This window comes from Meleagris gallopavo, chromosome 5, assembly GCF_905368555.1.
Source record: "Meleagris gallopavo chromosome 5, MGAL_WU_HG_1.1, whole genome shotgun sequence".
Classification (NCBI taxonomy): Eukaryota; Metazoa; Chordata; class Aves; order Galliformes; family Phasianidae; genus Meleagris; species Meleagris gallopavo.
The window spans coordinates 25,121,089-25,147,495 of NC_139408.1; the positions used below are offsets into that span (position 1 = coordinate 25,121,089).

Genomic DNA, 26,407 nt, shown 5'->3' on the forward strand with positions numbered 1-26,407 from the left:
GCCTGGCCTTGAATTCTTCCTGGAACGAGGCATCCACAACCTCTCTGGGCAACGTATTCCAGTGCATCAGAGGTGATCCTACCTTCATCTGGCATTGGGTCAACCAGAAAACGTTTCCTTCATTTTTTAATCACTGTTTGTTCCTGACATTATGTTCTAATGCACTGACACATTTTTAAGTAGACCTCTGGTGTAATTTCCTTAAAGCATCGTGTGCTTAGCAATGCAGATTTCAGAAATGCATCCACAGTGGAGACAAAGGTGAATTCAAAGATATAGCATGCTTAAGCATGTTGTGTTTCACAATGAGTAATGAATGCAGCTATTCAGATGTCATTTTCTAGAACACATCATTACAAAACATTGGCTAACTTCTGCAGACAAAGCATTCAAGAAGCACTTGTAAAATACAGTCTCACCCGCTCTGAAGCTATCTCCCTGCCAAGCTTCCCATTTCCAGCTTCCCCGATTTGCTGGCAGGAACAAACTTTCCTGGTGAGTTGGGAAATAACGTCCGTGGATCTCCACTGCTAAACAGTGTCAATGTCTGTATGGTAGATGCGAAAGGAGAAAGATCCTCATACCATCAACTTCAAACATGCTTATATTAACCCTGACAATGACATAATGTCACAGTAGTACCACTTTTGCATTAGAATTTAGGTTTGATGCAGTGGGATCCCTTAAACATAAATATACTGCAAAAGTGCAGAACCTATCAGAGACTGTTAACCTCACAGCAGTAATATAGAAGTCTACTTCAATTTCCACTTGTCACATAGCAGAAAGTGTTTTCATTGGTCAGGCTTGGCAGGGTGAGTGACTATCATTAACTTTTAATGAGATTTTTTTTCCACTGGGGTTATGATTTTGTTTGTTTTAAAGTTGAAGGCTGCATGCAAAAGTTTAATTACTTAGTAATTATATTGCAGAGCTAAAAAGAAAAAAAAAAAGAAAAGAAAAAGAAAAAGAGAACAGGATCTGAATTTTCATCCACAATGTTCTGAGCAGCTTTTCTTCTCCTGGAAGTTATCACAACTAGTTAGTCAAGCTTTGCAGCTCTATGTTTGCCCTCAAGGAAACCTTGGCCTGGTATTTACATCAACACCCTTGGATGAAACTATATGAGGCAAGCACGTGGGTATTAATCATTGTTTCTCTGGAATTCTCATCATGATCTCCAGTTTTTAGGACACTATAAAACTCTTAGTAGACCTGAGCTGACTTGAATGCCATGATCAACAACCCAGCAATCAGTTCACCAGGAAAACAGAAACAGATAAACTCAGCAGTGCTGTTGCAGTGCAACTAAAATTGTGGATAAAAGTGCAACAGTCAAAATTGTAGGCATGATTACACACCTGTGAACCTAAAGCAGGAGAGATAAGGCATGCTACCAGGAAATTTCACTTTCAAAGAACTACACTTTCCTTACCTCCAACTATTTTTCTCTGCCAGAGAGAAAATGAATATAAGTAATATAAATATAAATGAATGGCAATATTTGATTTTCATTGTACACCGGTTGCTCCAAAAGTAATGCCTCCCAATTATGTCCTTTGAAACTACAACTAGTAGTTCTTACTACTTGTAGAAATACAAAGAGTACAATAACATTATTTGATAGAGCACATTCTCAACTACAGAACATTATTTTTCACCATAGTCACCATCATTACCATGCATTTTCATCAGCGATGAGCAAGAGCCTGCATACCATGCTCATAAAAAAATCTGCATCAGCAGAGGTGACTCATTGCCGCTGTCGCCACTGCTGAAACACATCACCCACCACCTCACTGTGTTCACATCCACTGTTTAGTCTCTATAAATGTTCACCACGTATCAGTGAATGTCAATGGATGCTATTTTTTCTGCATGGAGGAATTCAATTACACACTTTTGCTTCATGCACTTCCATGTTAGACGCTATTTTGTCAGATTGCCCCTCTCCTGCCATCTGTCACACAACAACAAAAAGTAATGGAACATTTTGCTGGGAGGTTCAACCTCTACTACCATACAGAAACATCCACCTCTGACATCACAGGCCAACATATTAAGGTAGGAGGCAGTCCTCACAACAGCATTCCCACTAACTACAGCAGCCTACTCTGGCAGCAGCTTAATGAAGCTACTGTCCCTGTAGTTCAAGGCCTTGCCTTATGATATTTTGTTATTATAAATACAGCAGGTTGGAGAGTGGGTGGAGAGTCATTGCAGTGTCATGTAAAAGGCACTGTCTCCCTTTAATGCATTAAAAAATGTGCTGCATATGAAAAAGCATGTAGATATCTGCAAGTGCTGTAGCTCAGACTGTATAAGCCAATCACTTTCAGGATGCAAAGAATTCCTTACCACCAAAACACCAGTGGTCATTGTCTCAACTAGGGGACTGGTGCTATGAAAAGGAACAATAAATAGAAGCAAAGTTTGATACCATTGCCGATGCTCCCCTCCCAGATGCCATATTTAGGAAATCTAGCTAGAAACTAGTCTCAGAAAAAAAAAAAAAAGAAGTTGTTGATATATCTTCATGCAATAAAGAGTGTTAGAATAACAAACATTTTTATGCAACTTTGCTGAGCTCTGCCACTGTTTCATCAGAATAGTCAGGTTAGAAGTGAAGGAAGATTTTGGATATAATCCATATAAATACTGGAATGGGTAAATAGACATTTTCAAGTGCACTAATCTGCTCCTTAGACCACAAGAACTTTGCCTCCTCACCGCAGTGCTTTAATTGTATCTTCAGGCTAAGGAGGGAGCAGCACAGGGCTACACATGATCACATTCCGTAGAGCAGGAAGTAAGCTTAACAACACAACCAAGAATTGCAAAAGACTGGGGCAAAGATATTCACATATAAGTAGTATGTTAATTCACTCAGTTCAAATCAAAGCCCAAAAACTTTTAAACCAGTTCTAAAAAAAAAAAAAAAAAAAATTATAGAAATTTTGCTGTGGGGACAACAAAATGAAGCGATTGTGATCTAAGTGTGAGTCAGTTCAGCTCACTAGCACAACTTCCAGTGATTCTTCACCTTCCCAATTCTGTCACCTCCAATTTCTCAGTGGAAGTTTCTGGCATTTTTAAGACTGAAGAATGCATGTAGTGCTGCGAGTGTACTGACCTGTCCGTGGACAATTCTACCACAACACACAGTTGCAAAAGAGGTGGCTATTTACACATCAAGGTAGCAAATTAAAATGAACTGTCAAGACCTCACATCTTTTCAAAACAGAAGCACTGCTACTTATTGAACTTACTGAGAAGCTGTACCTTAAAAGACTCTTTTGTACATGGCTAGCAAATTTGAGCAGATCCAGTTTTGCAGATGACATTCCATCTTCCCACCTATATCCTTCTATAGAAATACTCACATCCCCACAGCATCAAATCCTCTCCTATTAGGAAAGAACCTCAAAAGCAAGGAAGTGCAAGTAATCAAGCCATGAATTCAGATTCACATCAGAACAAAAACCAGCTCAGGAAACTCCAATCCCACTACAAATTCAAAGGTATGGCATGAGGTTTAAAAGCAGCTGAGACAAGAACACTTGAAAATCCTGTGTGGAAAGATATATAAAACATCACCAAACGTATATTGAAAATGTCCAAGTCCTACAAAGCAGATAGGTTACTGGCATCAATAATTTTTTAAAAAGAGCAATTTCAACTGCTGTTTCTTTTAGTTCAGCTTAAGGAAGCAAGTTTTAAGGACTTTTCCTTCCAGATATCAATCAAGTTTGACTGCCCAAATGAAGTCACTGCTCAAAACATCTAAAAATTAAGACCTAAAGAGAAGACGTACAAGAGAAGCTTTATAATGAACTGATGTCTTTTACTGCTGTGCAGCACCACAGCCAGAAATGGACTGGTGCTTTCCAACTCCATCAGTTCTAATGAAGTAATAAAAGAAACTCTGCAATATGTCATTATTTTGACATTCTGCTTACTCTTTAAAATAAATATTTATCAAGTACTAATAAGAATAATTGTGAAAAGCATGTTATAAAAAGTGAACTTTATTAAAAGAGGAACACATATAAAAAAGAAATCAAGAATCATATCTGTTCATAAGCCTTGATATCATTTTGCTTTCTGCAAAGGGAATTCCACTCTTCAGCATAGCACCACCTGATGTTATTTTATTTATTAACATTTATAAAGCAGTCCTACCTTGACCAACAATATTTCTATAGAATGAAAACACGAATTGTTTCCCTGAGCAAAGGTATATCTGAATTGCAAGCACAAGTATGAAAGCATAAAGAAAAAAAAAGTCTAATTCAGACTCTTCCTAAGAGCCTTCCTTCCTATGTTTTCAAATACATAGGCATCAGTCAGTAGCAAGTTGAAACAAGTTGAAAGCAAAAGGACACTTTTTCTCCCTTAGTGCATGGTTACAATGAGAGAAATTCAAGGCCAGATGATGTAAATGATTACACTACGGAGGTTCAAAAAGCAAGAAACGTATGGAAGAAATCTGTGTTTCTTCATACAGCTTTGACAAAAAAAAAAAAATCCTTCATCCACAAAACAGTGGAATTTTGAAGATTATTTCCAGATGCTTGCACTATTTGCCTAGATTTCTCTAGTCATCAGCCACTGTTAGATGAGGAACTGGGCTAAGTAACTACTCTTCACCACATAAACATATCTCTATTTCCTGTTTAACATAGCAACATGCTCTGTTGCTCTGTACTACAACATTCTCTCTCAGGTTTTTCCAAGAGCATGGCACCTGGAATGAAATTTCAATGTTGCATTCTCTACTCTCTTCTCAGAAAGAGAGTTTCTAGTTTGAACACCACAGCCCGTCTTTCTTCTCAGTGATGGAAGCTGTTCATGTGTTGGCTGTATTGATGACATTCTTCAGTTTTCTCCTTTGCAGAGCCAAGTTCAGGGTTTTGAAGAGAGTGTCGCTACTGTTTAGAACATTGTAGCGATTCACTTCCACTAACCTGCTGAAATCATACGGCTCAAAGGTGAAATTTAGCGTACGGTAAGGAGAATCTTTTGTCTCAATTACAAAGTCACCAAAGGATTTCTCATCTTCTGACTCACGTTTAACTCCTGCAGCAAGAAAAAAAAACAATGTCAGCCGTAATAGGCTTGTGTTTTTATGTGAGGAGAATATCACAGTTTATTTCTCACAGTTGAACCACAATTCTTTCCCTAAAGAAAGAAACACTTTCTTCCTCAGGGATTTCAGCTCCTTCATGATCCAAAGTCTTTGGAAGCTGAAGTCAAAGCTCCTTACCTGGACTTTTGTATTTCTGGAAGGTGTCATTCACCAATGGGAAGTGGAGCACAATGGGAGCCTTTGGATTATCATCATCCACAAACACATAGCATTCTTTGGGCTTCTTCTCATCTTCCTCACTCACTTTGATTTTTGGAAAAGGTATTTCCCGCTCCTCACAATATTGCTGAGTCAGCTCTAAAACCTGTTGTCAAAAACAAGTGTCATTCTGATAGAATACCAGCCAACCACTGTATCTGTAACTAGAATCTTCAAAGAGAGAGGCTCTTTCACAAAACAAGTGACAGAAATCCACCTTAAGACTGCACAAATCAACTTCTCTGGCTGGTGATACAGAAGTACAGAACTAAAAAGTGTTACCAAACATCAACAGTTTGCTGAAACTTTTTATGTTCTACTACTCTAAGTGTACATAACTTCTCTGCACTTAAAAATTAAACACCTGTATGTACAGGAAAACTCACTTGCATGAAGAAAGTCACCAACTGCAACAAGGATCTTATGAAGTAAACAAATACTCTTATTCTAGGTAACATGATAAGCTTCTGAATGGAATCATTCAGTTGTCATTTCCAATCTCCTCGTGATATTGAGAGTAAAAAGCATGGTACAACAATGTTTTAAAGTGGTGAGGATTCATTTTAATGCAGTCTTTCATCAGTGTTTGCATTCAACATCAACTGGTCTGCTATCATCCTGAACATGATTCTGCACTCTCATCTTCCTGTAATAGTGCTGTGTCTCTTACCTCAAATGGAGCTTCCCAGGAAAAATTGAATGACAAAATAACATCCACATCCCTCTCTGGTTGAAGTACCAGTGGAAAGGGAGAGTTGATAGAAAAGCCACCATCCACTAAATACAAGTTCTCCTCCATGGGGCTCAGCTGGTTGGGAAACGCATCCAGATGAGTGCCTGTAAGACACTCCAAGTAACAAAAGTAACTATAATGCTTTGTTACACACTGCTGACTACAAGCAACATAAATCATGCTAGGGTTGTAAGAAAAAAAAAAAAACAAAACATTATAACATGTACTGAGATTGGTCATAAAAATCTGATAATGAGCTTGCTTCGTCAGAGTATACACAGTGGATCAAATCTCTGCTTTGACATAAAAAGGGGTAAATTCCTTGACTGCAGTGGGACAAAGTCAATCTTTCTTACATTCTGTAACATTGCCTGTTACAGAACATTAACATAATATTTTACATTCCAGACATATACAGGTTCATTTACCTCTCCAAACCACAAATTCCTTGATTTTAACATAATCTTTATGAAGATATAATCCATGCATGAAGTTGAAGGTCTCTCCACATGTGACCCGGGACTTGAAGAAATCCTGGAAGATTTGCAACAGCGGGCCCCCAGGTACAATCAAGCGAGTCTTCAGCCGTGTTGGATCTCGGAAATGAAATCTTCTGCAGTCATCTACAGAAGTCACAAAGAATACAGAATACATAGCAAATCTCACACAGCTCCATCATTTCAATCAGACCTCTTTTCTACAAAGTTTAACCAATTGTCCTAAGGCTGACTTTGTCCTTTAATTAAAAAGCATTGTAATTAAATTTCAATCAGCTGTATTTTCTATAGTTGGATGTTTACTCACCGTATTTAAAGGGAATTACACAAATCATTGTCCATTTTAATTTCAAATCCACACAAAAACTCTTGTTGCAAGTGACAACCACTTCTGTCTCGTAAGACAACAACAGTCATCACTTCAGTCACATTTATAGTTACAGAAGCAAAACAATTGCAAAGAGGAAAAAAATCTCTCCTGCCACTATTCAGTATGGAGTTATAAAAACACACCTGAACATCTCTCAGCTTTTAATAAGTTTCCTTCACACTACTAGGGAGTTATTGTACAAACGGAGAACAAAAATGTACAACCAGCTTACTCAATGTTAGTAAATATATACATATATAAATAAATCAAGCTAAGAAGTGAACTGAAAACTTATTTTTCACCTCTTCACCTCTGTTGTATCTGTATAGCTTTTGTCTTTCTCTTCTCATGATTAAGACCCCCTGAATTGCAAAACATGCTCAAGATATCTCCCAGAACTAGAGAAAGTTTATAGTTAAGGTCATGTTAAAAAAAAAATTAAAATTAAAAATAGAAAAAAAAAATACAAAATAAAAAAACTACCATTAATCTCCATATGTGATAGTACAGATTAATACACAGAACAAAAGGAAATGCTAGTCTTCAAAACAACATGTAGTACATTTTTGAGTCACATTACTTTTTAAAGTCACTCCAAAACCAGGAATCTTCAGAAAAATCCAACAATTTTAAAGAGTGTTCTTACCTATGACTTTGATAACATCTTTGAACGGATCTAGAAAGCTCAGTCCTATACCAACCACTTTCAAGCAGATATCATCTAAGCTTGCAGCAAAGGCACTGCCCCACATTCCTGCATGAGAAATGAATAATACTTCAATAATTAAACGTTTTTTTTTTTTTTTTTTTCTGGTGCAAAAAGGCTTGTACCTCAACTGCTACCTGTCATGCAGAGGGCTGCCATTTGACCCCCACTATTCTGTAAATACAGAAACTTCCATGAAAGAGAAGCTCTTATATGAGAAAAGATGCAAAGAGAATGAAAAGATCTAAAGAAGTTTTTGATATTAGGATCAACAGCAGATTGGGTAGAGAGATTGTGGGGAGCTATAAGAGACTTAGTGCATAGTTTCCTATGCAAAACTACTGAGAGAGATCACCAATATATCCAGAGCAGACACCAAGCAAGACTGAATTGGCAAAGAAGTTCTGTGTATCAGCAACATGAGAATGTCTGATTGAAGCAGCAGCTTTAAGAAAGCTTTAAAAGCTTTCCAGGGCCTAAAGATCTTTTGAACCAAAAGAAGAATTCCATCTTCAAGCTACTACTATTGTGTTCCAAAGTTATGGAAAGAAAATACTTCTGGCACATTAGCTTTACTTCTTTTATTTCTTTTTTTTTTTTCAGATGTTTTTTTTTTCCCAACTCAGACAAAAACACGATATAAAAAATTCACAATCTTCATGTTCCTGACTGATTCCAATAAAATAATATCTTTGTGTATAGATTGTCACTGCCTGCCTGTAGACATTTTCAAGGAGGATGCTTCAAACAGGGTATAGTCTTTCAATGCAAAGCCTGTAAGGACATCTATGATCACAAAGGGGAGTTGGAGAGCCCAGCCTAACACCAAGACCTATAGAATCAAATTCACTAACAGCAGCATTTCTGATTCTGATTTTGCCTCATCTCCTGCACTGAACTTTTAAAGGGCATGTCATGATTGAATTGATTTGTTACTCAGGCACACCCAGGCACTAGTTTTAGGAAGATAGCACCACAACACTCACAGGCAAGTATGCAGTAAGTGTCAAGAAACTCTGAGTGTTTTTCCAAGGGCAACATTGGAAAAGAGCATCATGTCAAATGAAGATACTTGGAAGCACAGGATAATTCACTTCAACTTTGAGGAAAGCAGTAGCCCTCCATGACATGACCAACCACACCATGCCCTGCCTCGATTTTCATCTACAGTAGTTTATTCCCACAATAATTTCATTTTATCTGTGGGAAAGGATCTCTACTTACCACGTACATCCTGTTTAGCAACATGTTTGTTCTCAGTTTATCACCAAACATTAAACTAACACTCTGAATACTTCATCCTGTTCAGGTTCTGAAAAGTATTCTACCCAAGCAAACTTAAGACGTATTTTTAATAACACGGAATATAAAGTTGACAGAATGCAAACAATTTTCTGTCAAACAGGTATCAGCCATTAAAAAAAGTAGGTAAGGAATAGAAATGAAGTTAATGGAATGAAGTAGCATATTACAGCAGAGAACAGTAGCTCCTACAAGTATGACTATAAAAGCAATGAGATACCATTGGCTTTTTAAAGAATCTGTTTACACACGTAGGAATGTATATGACTATAATACTATAAAACAGTGCCTAAACCTGTGGAGCAGAACTTGACATTTTTTTCCCCTCTTCAGATTCTGGGATCTGAAGAGATCAAAATTTAAAAGTTGATGAGTCCTAAAAGTTGTTTTATTCACTGCTGTAAGTTCATACCTTGTAGAAAACAAATTCTAGGCTCTGGATGTTTCTGGATGAGCCTTCCCATGAAGAACTCACTGTCAAAGTCTTCCGTTCGGACAAAAGCCCCATATTTGCGAAATCCAACTTCATAGGGAGTAAACTCACACCATTCTAAGAACGAGCCAACAGATCAATGAGGACTTGCTCACCTCAGAGTAAGCTTACATGTAAACACTTTACTGCTGAAGTTAACATTCACACGAGGAGGGGGAGGGGGCAGAAGGGAATCTACGTCTTTTACCATCACTGTGGATTTCCCTGTCACTCTTTCCAGGGAGCCTCTATTTTAGATAAATATCATTAATATAAACTCTTGTCCAGGCTTTCATTGATTAAATACAACCTCCTTTCTTCCTGGCTTCCAGGAAAAAAAAAAAAAAAGAAAAAAAAAATATTTCACTCTATCCTGACTTTGTTACTGCAGAAGTATCCTGCCTATTTCGACTCTTAAACCTTTTTCATCACATCTAAGGGAAGATAGTTCACTTTTCTCAGCTCTGCTGCTGCTAGTGAGCTCTGCTCACTACTTACCGTCAACTTTTAAAGTACTAATTTCACATTTCTGATGACTCTGTGTTAGGCTTCCTGAGTTGTCTGCACATTGAAATGACCCTCATGCTTGAAAGCCTTCCATAAATATTTACCAGTGAAATTTACTGTCCTTCAAGTTCTGCTTTAAAATTTTTCTTCATGGTATATACATTTCTCTCCAGAACAAAAGAATAACAATGGAGAAATAAAAGATCAATAGTGGTATGCAGGTGTACACAGGCACTGGTGTCTTTGTCTCTTTACATCTACACATGCTTGCTGCCTCATATTTAAAAGTTGTAAGTGACTAGGACTGGAGCTGCACAGCTGAATTGAATTTATGGACTTCAGCAAGCCAAAATAAAGCTGCCACGTTCATACCTGCAAAGTCACCACTGCTAATATTCGGTCTCACATTGACAGCTGCATAGATAGGGTAAGGGTTCTGGGCCCATTTCACTGCTTCTTGCTGATCAGACAGCTTTGATGGATCTTCCTGGTTACAAGCAAGGAAGAAGAAACATGCTAAGTAAGATAAATTCTGTCCTCACACTTAAATAATTTGAAGCTGTTTCTTAGCATCAAACAATACTGCGAATTCAAAGTCCCCTTTCCTCCTTCCATCTGTGCACATGGTTAGGTTTTGACAGAATAATTAGAACGTCACGTGTTATTAACAAGCTAATTACTCCTCTGATTTCAGTTAGTATAATAAATATTGCATAGTGATACAGAACCAACATCAACATTCTTTCAGGCTTACCGTGTCGAATACAAAAGCTATTAATTTAACAAGTTATTCCAAACACATACTCCATTTTTCTATAGTGCTAATCTTTAAAGCTACAAAATCCTTTACCAAGAAAAGTGCTAGAAAAACTAAGGCAGACAGAAGCAAGAACTCCTTATGTTTATTCTACAGTACTGCCTATTCCAGATCAGCCTACAAAGCTGGAGAGTATCTAGTTTCTTGACACTTAATATACAGGTCTGCAAAGGTCCCAACTAGAAGACAAGCAGTAGTGCACATCCAAACAAACTCTTTTACCTTCTGTTGTAAGAAATACTCCACAATAAGGCCCCACAAGTCTGTGAAGGAAGCTTTCCGTCCACTACTCTCCATTGCACTCAACTCCTGGAAATAGTATTTCAGTCGTTCTGGGGAAAATGCCCCTCCTTTGCTGCTGGACACAGCCCTCTGAGCTCTGCTAATTGCATCTTGAAGGTCCTTCTGTGACCAATTAGGGTCTTGATATAATGTTGATAAACACCTGAAAATATTTACATTAAATATCATTGGTAAAAATGGCCATTACGTAAACAAATAATTTTAGCTAGATATTATATTACTGCTGTGAGTAATACTTACTCCTGGGCTTGAGAAGTTAAGCTAAAAGATAAAAGATCATCAAGAGACAGAAATAATGGATCTTCATGCTTTAAAACATGCTGAAAACCCTGACAGCTAGCAGACAGCAACTGAGGCCATAAACTTTATCAGATTTAGTTATCTGCTAATCAAGCACACAAACCAGTTTCTCATTTTAATGGGACCTATGTTCTGTTTCACAGTCTGGCTTTGAATCAAAAGGCACAGACCAGATCACGAGTGCAAGGATATCATATAAATCAGAGTTAATGCACAAAGCTCTAAAGGGAATATTTTATTGTCAGGTTGCACAAAGCACTGTAAGGGAGGATTATATTGTCAGGTTGCACAACTCCTCAGCGAAATCATTTCATGAAAACAAAGTGTACTGATACAAAGGATTATTTCACTCTGTACTCTAAGAACTGAATTACTGAAACATTCTAACCATCTCTGACACCTCAGCATACTGCTCCAGACTACTACAGCCAGCACTATTCCAGGACTCAGATGCATATACCATTTTGGAAAATAGCAACATAGCTGTCTGCACAAATGTGTTTCCAGACTTGAAACATCTTTGTTATCTTGCTGGCGACAGCAAACAAATAGAGAAATCTTTTGAAATCAAGCTTCTGAGAGACTACCAGCAGCTTTATCAAGGTAAAAAGTTCAAATATTCAATTGTCATGCTTGCAAAAGCAGTAGATTTATAAATATAGCCAATATCCAGATGGGTCAAAAGCAGTAATAGATTTTAGAATGACTTTAAGATTGATATTAAAACTCTCAGGTGAGATCTGATGAAATATTTAACTTCATTGTATACAGATGGCAAAGATACAGTTCTGGACTCATTTATTGCATGAACACTAACATATTCAACTAACTTTCTGGAATCAGCACTGCACACAACTTACCAAGTAGAGCCAGAAATCCCACTCAGATACATCGCAGCATCCAGAAGGCCCAGCTGCTGAAGGCCAGCTAGGCTGCCATAGAATGATGTCAGTGCTCTCATCCCACCTCCAGACCCCAGTACTGCTACAACTGGAACCTGCAGCCACCAAACACAGGAGTCAATCACAGGCTTTTGAATTGCCAGCAAATCACCAGTTAAACAGAACTAACCCTGTGTAAGAAACATAATATCTACTTACATTAATTTCAGGTTTGATTTCAATCAGCACTTTCTCTATTTTGTAATTTAAATATATTGTTTACTATAAAAGACAGCAGCAATTCCAGCCAACAGTGACTTACTGAAGTTGTTATGTATATTACTGCACATTCACTTGCATGCCACAGAATACACACATTAGAATAATAATTTTAAAAAAAGGGCACTGTTTCTCATAGGAGCACCTAAAGTTCACAGGACAATGCATCAGGTTATCTAGAAATAGCACCATCATTAAATAAGCAATTTGGAAGCGGCTCTGCTGTGCCAAGATTAAATTATGCCACTCTGAAACTGACTTTCCCATGAGAATCCAGAGCTCAAAGTCCAAGACACAAGAGCTCAGCTAAAGGAAGTACACACACTCAGAAATTTCAAGTTTTTGTTTGTCAAAAGCAGAGACGTCCTTCAGAATTTCAGAAATAAAAGATTTGAGACTTCACAACTGAAATGTTGCAGGGATCTCTCATGGTAAGTGTAAGCCACACGTTGTTTACAGGCGAAGAATCCTACATGCCTTACTAACTACCAGCCAAACACAAAGGATTTTTATTAGTTTCCCACTGTGCTCAATACCTCATCTCTCTGGGGGGACTGCTTTAAGTTAAGAGTCTTCTTCAGTGCTTCAGAAACTCTTTTTTTTCTTTTGTCCACAAATTCTCTTTCCTCTTTACAGAGGTCAAAACCCAGTCGTACATCTAGATCCCAAGAGCTAAAATAGAAATTAAAAAAAAACAAACAAAAAAACACAAAGTTTTCAAAGGTTTGTAATTTCCAAGGAAAAGTGATTTCTGAAAGTATATTCTAAGTGATGATCTGAATCACTGGCTTAAACTATTAGATGACTATCACATGAAATGTTTCTGTAATATGTAAGACTAGCTATTTTTAACAAGATTATTTGGAATTAAAAATGAAACGTCTCTCTGGTGCACTTCTTCCTTAATGTCCAATTACAGTATTTGTGTCAAGCAATCACAGCCTAAGCTTTGGGAATTTCACAGAAAGGAAGAAAAAATTCTCAGTGTTTGAATGAAGATTATATAAGGGGCAACTGAGATCATGGCATTAACATGAAGGAAGACAGAGATTGTAATTTTAAAACAAATGTCTGGACACCCTGCACCCATCCAAGCTCTTCACACTCTGAGCTATCCTCTCCTATTTGTCAGTAGAGCACCATGTATATTCTGGGAATTATCTGCAGCTATCAAAGTTAAATAATATTTAAAACATCAGCTAACCATGTTTCATGTGTTTAAGTTAGAAAACAGAAAAGTTTGCCCCAGTTTCAGCAGGGTTGAAGCCAGTGTCTGAGAAAGTACCTTCAAAAAGAATAATCACAGATTGCAAAAGAAAAACAACCAAGATTTTTTCTTTAATCTGTCCCAGGAGACACATTGAGACAGTGGCACTTCCCAGAGCAGCAGGCACAGTCCTTCTCCGCAAGAATAAAGCTCTTTCCTCATTTTAGATATCACTGAAGTTCCCACTCACCTCTCTACAGCTTTCAAACTTATATCCAAATTTTCTTCCTGTAAAAACGGAACAAATTTTCTGCAATTGATAACAACTTCATAGGTGGTACTACTAACTATAAGTTATTACATCAGCATTGCCACCAGATACTAGCAGGAACATCACTCTCACCCACAAAACTACATGTGGAACATTTTTATCTTCAGTCCATTTCAGACATTTTCAGTAATCTCCACAGCAAACAAACATTTTCACTCTGCTCTTTGAGCAGATTCATTTCTTCTACGAGCTTCTTGCTTTTCTCCTCCTCTGATATTTCAGTCATTTCCATTGACTTGTTTTTGCGAGACCCCATCATGAAAATATATTTTTAAAAGAGCTTCACTGAGCTTGCTATATCATTCTTGAGCTACAAGAAAACAGCAATCCTAAGAATCACATTCAATTAACTTTCAAAACGCCTATAGGATAAAGGCAACATCTGAAATAAGTTAAATATATATAAATAAATCATTCACATTACCTCTCCCAGAGGAACAACTTTATCAACTTTTTTTCCAATAGGGAGGGAATTAAGTGGCACAGTCCCCTGTCCTAGAATCGTAGAGTGCTTTTCAACATCAGGGTTCATTCCATCCTAATAAAAAACAAAATGCCTTTTGAGCTCCATAAAAATTGTTAACAGTATGACTGCTTTTGACATCTGCACATACCCAAAAAATACATCTAAAACTGACATCCCTTGACACCTGAAGATCCCTGGCCTTCTTATGATGAAATTGAGGATATTGAATCTGTATTTAAAGGCTTTTTCATGGACTGGAGATGCTGTTTCAGGGTGAATTTACTTAAAAGCGTGTATAAACTTTGTAGCAGTCAGCACAGCTGCTTACCTGTAGGAAAGATATGGTTTGTTCCAGTTCCACTTGTAGTTCTGGATGCATTTCTTTGTCCACGTGAAAGACAAAGGAGGTTCCACATTCCTCCTCATCGTCCAAACTCCAAGGAATACACAACTGCTTCTGATATGCCCCTGGAACAGACAGCTTGACCTCACAGTTACCTGTGTGTTAAAATAACAAGTTTAGATTGCAGAATCTATTTATTTAAATCTTCCAAATTAAACGTAGTTGAGACTCAAGTCTCCCTCACAAGACACCCAATGGAAGCAACACAATATTACTCAGCTTTTATTTTCAATACTAAATTAACTTAAAAAGTCAATTTTGTAATCAGTAAGTAAGAACGCACTATACAGACAGTATCAAGAGTTCTCTCTCTCCCATAGAAGAAACATCTTTAAATCCTGCAGGCAATCATACCTTGCTGTTTCTCTTTCGTTTTTCCCTCTTTGTTGAGGGTGCCTTGGAGCGACAAACAAGGATGAACCTACAAAAAGAAGAAACCAGCCCTGATTACAAGGTCTGAGTTCACTTTCTAGTTGAAGCTTAATCCATCTACTATAGGTAGGAACCAGATTTACAAATGCAATATATCAAAAAAAGACATTAGGGATTACACTAGTTTTCCAAAGAAAAAGCAAGTATAGTTTCAACAGAAACAGATTATTTGTTCATTTCAGAACCAAAAGCATTCTTCCTCTTCCAGTTTTTTTGTTTCCTTATTATTATGTTGTACTATTGTTTTTGTTTTCCGCAACCTGCACTTCATATGTACAAGTTCACTTTTTCTTTCTCCTCCTCTTTTTTTTTTTTAAATGCACATGTGAGTATGTACTCAGAATCTGTTCAGGTCCTAGAAATAAATTCATAAATTCAGCCATGACTTTCTGTACTAGATGATCCACATCCTCAAGAAACTTAGTCTCTCACACCAATCAGTCATCAGCTTCCCTTCTACAACAACCAATGAGATATTTAGTATCTCATGGGCATAGCTGCTCACAAAGACAGGAAGTTCCTCCACAGCTTGAACAAAGGACTGATTTGCTGAGGTAAGTATGAATATAAGGGGCTCCTTACCGTGAACTGTTCTGCAGAATTTTACTACTACAAACCAGCATTTTTTTTTCCTGAAAAATGGTTAAAAACTCTTTATTTTAAAAATAACAAAATATTCCTTTTTTTTCTTTATTAAAAAAAAAGAAAAATCATCATTTGAGTCTCTTTCCTTTGGGGAAAAGAGAAGTATTTTTAATGTATAATATACTTTTTTTTTTTTTAAGCTTATTTTCCCCAAGAGAACAGAAAAATATCACAAAGCTTATCACCTACTTAAAAATGGCACTGAAAAAAAATCCTAGAAATGTTAAGGAGGAAGACTATATCCAGCCAGCATCTAGAAAACTCAGGATTATCCACAAGATTCAACAGCCTTCCAAAAACACCTTTACATATTTTAAATAGTCTCACTGGGGAGGAAAACAAAACAAAAAAGCCCCACGAATTGGTTTGAAGTTTCAAAAACTGAAACATGAAACTCAAAACCAGAGGGAAGTGCTGGAGAGAACATGAGTTAGTTGAATGCAAGGTTTCAATTCTAAACAATTCTTTTACTACTAAATACTTACCATCAGGTATAAGTCTCAGTACATATATAACTGACTTCTGTGTACTCACCACAAGTACTCCATTGGTCAATACCTCTGTAGGAGCATCTGAGCTGTGAAAGGAAGAGATTTAATGCAAATAAGTTTCGGTTTTAGTTTGCATTATCTTACGTTTCAAATTACCTGTCTAAATAAAAAGTAGGAAAAGAAGGTCCTTGGATGCAAGAGATCTAAGCAAACTAGATTGACACTATTTTCTGTGACAGAGCAATACAAGAAATTACTGAAGGAGAAAATCCTCTGCCACTATATGCATGTTATTATTTGAAAACCTAAAGATAAGCTGAGATTAGATAGACTGCCACACATCTAACCTTACAATATAAACACCTGTATACTTTAAGAATGCAAACTTTTCAATCCTAACTGATTTTCATGGGAAAAAAAAAGTTGAAGTACCTTCCTTTGCAGTGCTGCTATTCCCATAAAATCAATTTTTGTTTTATTTCCTCTTTGGTTTCCACAAATTTTGGCGGCTGAACTTTTAGGACATTTGCTGTCAGCCACTGGTGATTAGCTTAAGCACCACAGAGAAGTACTGTGCATTAGCTTTTATATGGACAAGTCTATGCTGCACACAAAAAGCAAAAGAAATCACCTCTCAAGAGTACAGGTTCATTTAGCTCTTCAGGTAAGACTCACCATTTCTCCAAATAGAACTCTACGTCCAATTCTTCGTTATCCTTTAAAAATAGAAGCGTGACCCTTAAACTTGAATACAACTAAGACAAGCTTTCAGATTTTTTTTGCTTTTACAGATAATACCTTTTTTGTTCTTGCTGCTCTTTTAAACATACTTCTCTTCCCAGGCTTTTCTTATATTAAACATAGATGTGTGATCATGAGATAAAAGAGTTTTGGCTCTCAGATCCATTACTCCAATCAAAAACCACGCATCCAGCTCAAGTATACTGCAGTTCTGCCTCTAAAAACAGCATCCTCAGGAGACTTTGACTCAGCAATATGCACTAAAGGATTAATCAAGATCAACCTTAAAATAACTGAGTAGAAGCCAATTTGAGCAATTCTCTTTCACTGAAGTTCCTGCTTCCAGTTCCACAATTACTGATCAAGTTTACCTTTTAATCATTCAGTAAATAGTGGGAACAAGGGTTTTAGTAAGATGCCTGTGATCACAAATCAGAGGGCCTGTGACAACCTCTCAATGATGAGGGGGTTGGAACTAGATAATCTTTAAGGCTTGTTCCAACTGAAGCCATTGTCTGATTCTAACTGACTCACTGTCCTGCTAACTGTATACTAGTCTACTTCTGATTGTACCAACAGCACTGAAGCCAGATTTTTCAAGAAACCTGTGATCTAAGCCTATTATAGGAATGTGTTTGAAGCAGTTTCAAAAGAGTTCAGGTTGGTGACACGACTTTAGTTACGTGAAACAAGCTGTCTTATTGCAAGGTCATAAACAAGATCATAAGGACTGAGAGCAGCTGATAGGCACCAACCTCATCCCTATGAAGTAGAAATTAAATGTAATTGTATGTAATCCTGTATATAAGCTTTTCAGTTACCAAACACAGAAGTAACCTTTGAAACAATAAACTTTACTGCAAACTGACGATGATCAAACAAATAAGGTAGCCTGCAGTTCACAAAAGGATTGCTGTAAATTCAGTTCATTTTAAGCCTAGCTTCTGCCCCTTATGCATGTTAAGAAACAGCCAAAACCTGTTTCAACATCTTCTGTAAAACAGCACCCATCCCAAGTTTTGTGTAGTAGCTGGGCACCACAAAGACTGTGGAACACCCAATTTTTTATTTTTATTTTTAAAAAAAATAGTAAGATAGTAAGACCATTTATAATACCATCATCTGTCAATATATTTTCTCCTTCTGATTTCTACAACAGATAGATAAACAAGCATGCACTGCCTCACCTCAGTAAAGTGAACAGCAGCTATTCAGAGCTGACTGGGGAAGAGCTGAGGACTAACCTTTGGGTTCAACTTGAAAGTGCGCAGCAGGGGCTGACCCGGCTTCATGCCTCCTACATCAAAGACAATGGAAGTGAGTTCGTCACTGACTAGGACATCCTTGTCGTAGAGGGTCAATTCCAGAATGTTCTAAAACCAAACAGAAACAAACAGCCTCAAGTGAAGACAGAGAGCCATTTCCATGAACTTCAGTAGCTGTAAACAATAGACATTTTATGCATTAATCAGTACCCCATCCGTTTGCCTTCTCTGAAGGGAATTCACCACTTCCAGCAGAACTTACAGAATAACTAAGCACAAAGCTTCTACTTGGCAGTCATGCTAAAACCAATACTTCAAAAAACTATTTCCTTCCCTCTGTCACTAGAGTCTACTTTGAGAATAAGTGCTGACAATCTGGAAGCTTTGTTCAGCTCAGACAGCAGAAGTACTGCCTATACTAAGATTTTTGCTTTTTCTGATCACAGGAATTCATTCCTAGACTTAACTAAATGAAATAAGTGACAGAGTGATTTGACTTGGAGTCCTAAACAATAGTCAGTGTAAGGTGAGCAGAGCTACAAGAAGGCAACAACTACAGTGTGAAAGTAGAAACAACCCTCGAAAAGTTGCATTATCAGGAAATTTCCCTCAGCTTTCTCAGTCACTGTCCTAACTTTCCTTTCTTGAGTTTTATCACAAAGTATTACGGCAAATTCTAGCTGCTATTTGCAAAAGATGGTGGTTACCACTAGGCAGATATTACAGCTTTTGGTACCACTGAAGAAAACCATCACCTTATGTCTCCCTCTCCTTTTGAGAGTAACGAAGATCCCTTGGTTTTGAATGAAGTATTAAAGCAAGCCAACACACAACTACAGATGGTTCAACCAGCTCCACCAAGTACGTTCCTTACCTTGACAGCACTGTGGATTCGATACTGGAACGTTTCATTCCACTCTGGGTTATCAGAGTTGTCAACAACCTGAGTTCGGGAGACATGGGGAGATGCAGTGGGCAGTTTCAGTTCCACGTAGCAGTCTGCCTTCGACACTAGAGCAGAGGGTTCAGAAATGCAACAAAGTTATGTTACTCAAACATGCCCTTTCCCATGAGCTCCTCTCTTTCTAGATTGCATTGTGTCACAAAAAAAAAAAACGTGCAAAATCAATATGGGGCTTGTAGTGTAAATGCCTTGAAGCTTACAGCTCTGAACAGCAGTAAATTGAATGTTAAATGTATTTCTCTTCCTGGTTCATCCAAACTACAAAGATTTAATTTATTTTCAGAAAAGGAGTGTTGATACCAGAAACAAAGCAAAATCATTTCCTTGCTGTTACAATCCTGTTAATTTAATACGACTATTAAAAACTTCCTTCTGTTAATTTGCCCTGAATTTACTCTATGAAATATAACTTTACATGTAATATAATACATTGTATTATTATATAATTTTTCAAGCCTTGCTTTGCACCAAGAATCCAGTAGTGGTACTACATCAAGGAACTATGCAGCTATAATAGGAGTTATATAACTCCTTTTCAGCTATTTCATTTTCTGAGCTTTCTACAACTCCTACCAGGCTACATTATTTGTCTAGTTTCAGTCACATAACAGCATTCTTTTGAAGAACCACTGAAAGATTGAGGTTGAGAGGGATCTTTGAAGTCATCTTTTCCATCCTCTGCTCAAGCAGGGACTCTTATATAAGAAGATTGCCTAAGACCATCTTCAGTGTTGAATACCGCAAAGGATGGAGATTTCAAAGGCTCTCTGTATAACCTGTGTCAGTGTTCAGTCACTCTCAGTTAAAAAAAAAAAAAAAAAGCTTTTTCTTGTGTTCAGATGGAACACGTGTTTGCTTGTGCCCATTGCCTCTTTGTCCTGACTCTGGGAACCACTGAAAAGAATCCTGCTCCATCTTCCCATCTTCCTAACACTCTCCTTTCAAATACTTGTACAAAACGATAAGACCACCCTGAGCCTTCTCTGCCAGCTCTCTCAGACTCTCATGAGAAAGATGCTCCAATCCATCAGTTTTAGTAGCCCTTCAATAGACTTCAACATTATCATCTCTCTCATAGCAGACAGTGCAGCACTGGACCGAACGCTTCAGTGTGGCTTTACCAGTACTGAGCACAGCAGCAGGATCATGCTCTTGACCTGCTGGCACCTGCTAACACAGCTAAGGATACCACTAGCCCTCTTAGTGGCAAGGGCACGATGCTGACACCTGTTCAACTTGGCACCCACCAGGACTCCCAGATCTTTTCCTGCCAACTGCTTTCCAGCCAGCTGACTCCCAAAACATATTTGTGGTTGCCATTTAGAAGAATGACAGAATGATGCAAACAAAATAAACAGACAAATGAAAGAAAACAATACTAACAAATTCTAGCTTCCAATTTTTTTTTTATTATTTTTTTATTTTTTAAGTACGAATTGCTTTTTCCAGGTGCAGGAAGACAGTTCAGCAGTGGAAAGGGTAACATTTCTCATAACCGGAGTGCTGACCTCAGACAAAGAACGCTGAGTAGACCACAACAGTTCGTGTAAAAAAAAAAAAAAAAAAAAAAGCAGGAAGCAAAACGTTACCAGGACTCACCTGATTTTGTTCCACAAAGCAACAGTGTTAATCTGTATCTTGGCCTCAGATTAAGCCTTTAAAATATAGCTAAGGCTTTACAATAGAAACCTTTGTGTAGATGCCAAGGCAATACAATGTGTATGTAAAAAGAACCCATAACAATAATACCTGTGTTACAGATGACTGATGAACAAAGAATCTGTTTTCTTAATATCTTTACCAGATACTCACACAGATCTGTACCCTTGATGTTTCTTGCTCTGAGGACTTTTACTGTTAGGTTGTAGTAAGGGTGCTTCTCCCACTGAAAAGACAGGAAGAACATGAGTCAGCATGTACCTCGATCACAATATCTGCTCTGTAACCACACTAATGACAATTTAGAGAAAAGGACCAGAAGAGTCAAACAAAACAAACTATATATTCCCCACATTGAGTCAGTAATTAAGTATTTTTAGTGTCCTGGAGGAAGGCTATAGGAGGCTAGAAGGAAATTCAATTCCCTTTCAGCATGGTAATGAGCAATGTCTTAAGGTAACTCCCCACACATTTCAGAAAATAAGTCTCTGATTTAGGGTTTCCTCTAATTATAGGTCAATTTTTATTTACTTCATTAGCTCATTCCTACCAAAGGATAAAACGAAACTGGAGCTCCTCAAGTAATTTTAATAATGACTTGACTAGTTTGTTAAGAGGGCTTGCCAAGGATACATGCATGCTTGAGTAATAGCAGACGTAGCAAGAATCTTAATAGCATTGTTTGAGTATGTAGAAAGCACATGTTAACAATAAGAAAGAAAAAGACACCTCTTTATAGAAACAAACTTCATGGCAGCTTGAGCAAGAAAGAACAAATCTCAAATTCCTATTCATTCGGAATTGTTACTGGTATCAACACTTTTAAAAGTGCATGTTACTTCATCAGCACTGATCAAAATGTAATCCTTGTTCAGGAAAGCATTCATATGGCTATTTTTGGCAGGTAATATTAGTTTCTAAGTGACTAGATGTGAGGAAGAATATAAACCTGACTAAATCCTAGAAGATCATGAAAAAGTAGGTGAATGGCAGGGGAAGATGAGAGAAAATGGCTTGAAAGGATATGGTGCAGAGATTGGACAAAAGCAATAGCATAAGGTTCATAAACAGAATGACATGAATTATGACATTCAATTACAATATGAACCCCGTCATAGCAACAGCCAGCTAAAGAAATCTTTTCTATTCTTAAAAGATTTTCCACAAGTGGTCACTAGGTCTGCACTTACCTTTTCTACAGGATTAACTTGAGACCACAGAGTTTTATTTCAGAAAAACTAAGCATTCATTGACAACTATAATCACTAGCATCTTTGCTTACAACAAAATGCTACAGAGTGCAAAATGTTATATAAAAATGTTAGCCTTTGGTATCACTGATTAGACTATAAAAATAAATAATGAACCTCCAACTGTTAAGCTGTTCTTAAATGTTCTCCAACTAATAAATGGAATTGTACTGTACTTGTTAGGCAGCTGCATACTTGTGCACTTTCCCTTATTTCTTACCACCTTAAGATATTTGGTAGTTTTTGCAAAACAGGGTTTGAGCAATACAGAAAATCCAAGACCTACTTACTACACTGGACTTCTTTTTACTAAGTGACATCCACTAAGAGCACCACAAGTAAAAGTTACATGTATAGCCTAAGATTCTTCATAGCCAAGTGCCAAATAAAACTTAATAACATAATTTGAGCTTATTTGCCTATTACCATTACCATGAGAGAGCTTTCATTTGCAGCATCTACGTTCAAGATGTTGCCTTCCCCCATTTCCGTCTGGCAGTAAGATGTGACTTCACTTCTAATTTTATCCCAAGTTCTGCTCCTCAGATGCTTTTTCTTTATTTTTAAGCCTTTCCTAATCACATTTATTTATTCCTAACCACAGAACAGTTTCTCAGGCAAAGTCTGCTCTCCTTTCTGCCTCCTCAAGCTACAGAATGGCTACAGCAAGGAATACAAGATGCCATAAGTTACTCTCACTGATTTCCTATAGGGTGCCACAACTCTTCAAGGTTATTGAGAGGCAAAGCTACATGATCACATTGCTGTCAAAGCAATCTTCCCTAACGTAGTTTATCACCTTCAATTCAAATGTTACAAATACTAAATAGCACAGAACTCCACAAAGATAGAACATGGCTTGTTTTACTGCACACCATCTGTCAACATAGTCACAAGTTCAGAAGTCCCTTCCAAAGGTCTCTAACAACCATTTATTTGTAGCCAGCAATGACATCACTGAGGATACAATTCCCTCACCCGGATCATAATTTAAAGGCATATAATGCAGCAGATATCTTCCTGCTCTCCCAAAGCTCTGCTATCAGTATGCTAGAGCCTCCTATTTCACCTTTTATAATTATTTTTTTTTAGCCACGGCGTAGCAATGCTGTAACATATCGTGAGATGAGCTTACAGAGCAATGAAGCATGAGTATTAGATAAGATCAATCCAAACAAATCTAGGAAAAGATAGGCAAGAAATGTATGTAGAAATTCAATGACAACTACAATTTTGTCTACATCGGTGTAGATAAGAATGCTCCTATGTACGTGACACATGCAAGCAGTCAATTTCTAATTTACAGTTTAATGATTTTTCAAAACCACCCCTTCTTCAGAGCTCAGTAGCATCTCCCGTAGCAAAAAACTTGAGATTCTTATCTCTGAAGGTACAAGACTGAATTCTCACTCTTAACCACTGTCTGTACTCATCACCTCAACTGAAGATGCTGATGCAGCAGCAAGGGACTGTAAAACAGGTTATCTTAGGTACAGGGCACACAAGTATTCTATGCTGAACTCTGTAAGATTTCTTAAAGAGATTTGATTATACTGAATTCTCCAAAGCCAAATGCTGATCTACTTCCCTCCTCATTGCTCACTATTAAATAGTTAATACTTTTTTTTTTTTTTTTAAACTTACCAGCCAATATAACTTTGCTATTTTATAACTAAATAAATAACACACCTCAAGTCAGCAACAATCATTTTTCATCACAAAGCAAATGATAGAGCACAGTGCCCTACAGACAGGGAATCATCTTATTACATTCAGTGGTCACCTCAATTTTAAGTTCCAGATTTATAGTAGGAGAGGCAGACAACATGATGACAGATTAGACTGTTAGGGCAAAGACTCCTTCTCGAACAGCTGAGTGCAATTCAAAACTGAGGTTATTAGGCATTCCATCTTATACAATAGAATGATAAGTAAAAATCAGTTGAAGGACAAACACATTGTAACCACTTATCTAATGTGGTTGTACTGCATTATGAATGGATGGTTTAAGTCATCAATAATCCTTGTCTACCTCAGAGTATAAAGCCTGGTGAGATAAGGTGGACAATAAAAAGGAAGGAAAAGGCAATCAAGGATATTTCACAAGAAAACACATAAGAACCCTTTTATCTCTACTGATGAGAAGTCTACACGCTGGAGTTCCCCCCTGTGAAGTATCACCACGTGTTCCCCTGAACCTGAGGAACCAAGAGATCAATGCCTGCATTGTTTCACTCAGAACACAGACTTAGTAAAAAAAATTTGGAATCTACACTACCAAAACTTTCCCTCAGTTATAAATATTCTGTTTGACCACTACAGGAGTAGTTTCATACATATGCAGTAGCAATAAGTCATTGCTAAACAGATCAGCTAAGGAATACTAAAGGCAGCGCTACAACTTGTCTTACCTGACAGCGATAAAATCCACTCTCCTTTCTCTCCTTTCTTTGGAAAAGTACAGCTGCCAGAAAAGGCAGCACTCTGGGTGGAACTGAGCCCCGCAGCACCCCATGGAACATGGAAAAAAATGGCCTGTTGTCTCAAAAGAAAACCTGGCCAAAAAAAAAAAAATGCGGAACCCCCAGACGTCTGGCTGCGAATAGCTGCTTACTATAGGCTTAGTCTGAAGTTTCACACAGACTGGGCTTCATTCCAGCTGTGAAGCAGAGGTGTGGCCTCCACTTGTCAAACAGCCCAGTTCTAAGCGTCACTGGAAGGTTTTTCAAATACTGGTGAAAGATAGCAGCGAAGCAGCACTGGTCATGGAAGCTCTGGCTAGGAAAAAGCATTGCTATGATAAGGCTGCAACCTCAAAACTCCCATTCCAGGTTTTCTTTTGGAGTTCCAGTGATCTTATTTAGACCTGTGCTGGAATTTGGAAAGAGTTTGAAAACATCCACGATCAAAGAATATTTTCAAATAGAAATTCCAGTCTTGCAAGCCTTGAATTTATCATTGATTGTAGCTGTTCAGAGACATTTCAGAAAGCCCTGAATGGAGGCACTGTGATTTGGTCTGCCTTTAAATGCATCAATAGATGAACAATAATCCAACACCACATCTAATCCTGCACAGTGTGAGCAGTCTGTGCAAGTCACTCCTTTATTCTCCTTTCCTCACAGCACTGTCCTCATTCTTCCACCAAAGTTTCTTGAAACGTTGTACAACGGATTAGGTGCCGGATCTATTGTGCTTTCAGAAATATCTTAGTGGCAACGAATGGAAATGATGAGGTTTTTAAAACAGCTGCACCTTATCTGCAGGCTTTCACTAAACTGAAGCACGAGACAAGAAACTTACATGCTTCAATAGTTAGATAGTAGTATCAGACGTATGAAAGCCAGCAGTGCAGCATGTCACCAACGCAGACAAACACGAGAATGTGACACACTACGAGCAAGATCCCATTAATCACTTCCTGTTGTTAGTGTCAGTCACTGGATTAGAATTTAAGAAAATTAATTAAGCATAGGCAATGGTACTTGAAGCACAAACAAGTCAGTACTAGTCAGTGAATTCACAGGCAAAAAAGCAAATATAATACCAGTGCAGAACAGCCAGGATTGCTTTGAACTCTCATGACGTATTAAGTGCTATGTAAACACATCTGAAAAAGTGCTTTCTTTACATTTCACCTTACCATCACACTGAAAGTTAAGAGGCCCATTCTGTTTTATTTATTAAAAAAAAGCAGAATCATAAGCATCATGACTGTGAAAAACAGGAAAACTGAGGCAACATGTACTATTTTGAGTGCCCAACTGCATCTAAGTCAGGCTTACCTGCCTTTTCCTGAAGTTCTCTGCTGTCTTCCAATGAAATCTCGCCACAGGAATCTAATGTTTATAGAAATTCTCTCTCAAGAAAGTCTAAAAGCTTTTAAAAACATATATAAGAACTGTTTCATAGTCATGGATCCATGCATTAACTGTTTGTGAATAGTTTTAGCTATAGAGACGCTGTTGACAGCCACCTTAATTTCCAAAGAACTGCTTACTTCGGTCCACTCCTATGAAACTAAGAAAGCAAACAGGAA

General features: G+C 37.6%; 1 protein-coding gene across 3 annotated transcripts; it reads right to left on the bottom strand.

Annotated features, from left to right (window-relative positions):
• Positions 1-4,012: 4,012 nt before the first annotated feature.
• Positions 4,013-25,043, bottom strand: PLA2G4F (phospholipase A2 group IVF). Of its 3 annotated transcripts, XM_019615518.3 has the most exons (20): positions 24,780-25,034; positions 21,272-21,344; positions 19,370-19,506; positions 18,475-18,603; positions 17,165-17,205; positions 16,533-16,575; positions 15,276-15,342; positions 14,847-15,016; positions 14,477-14,590; positions 13,972-14,009; positions 13,051-13,186; positions 12,215-12,351; positions 10,974-11,196; positions 10,307-10,421; positions 9,368-9,505; positions 7,594-7,701; positions 6,509-6,703; positions 6,018-6,184; positions 5,267-5,453; positions 4,013-5,079 (listed from the first exon to the last, which is right to left on the bottom strand). In XM_019615518.3, exons 1-20 carry the CDS (start codon positions 24,888-24,890, stop codon positions 4,850-4,852), a joined length of 2,559 nt encoding a protein of 852 aa, XP_019471063.2. In that variant the 5' UTR covers positions 24,891-25,034; the 3' UTR covers positions 4,013-4,849. The 3 variants fall into 3 exon arrangements, with proteins under 3 accessions (XP_019471063.2, XP_085080962.1, XP_085080963.1); XM_085224836.1 differs by lacking the exon at positions 14,477-14,590 and having other exon boundaries at positions 24,780-25,035; XM_085224837.1 differs by lacking the exon at positions 4,013-5,079 and having other exon boundaries at positions 5,315-5,453; positions 6,018-6,194; positions 24,780-25,043.
• Positions 25,044-26,407: the final 1,364 nt, after the last annotated feature.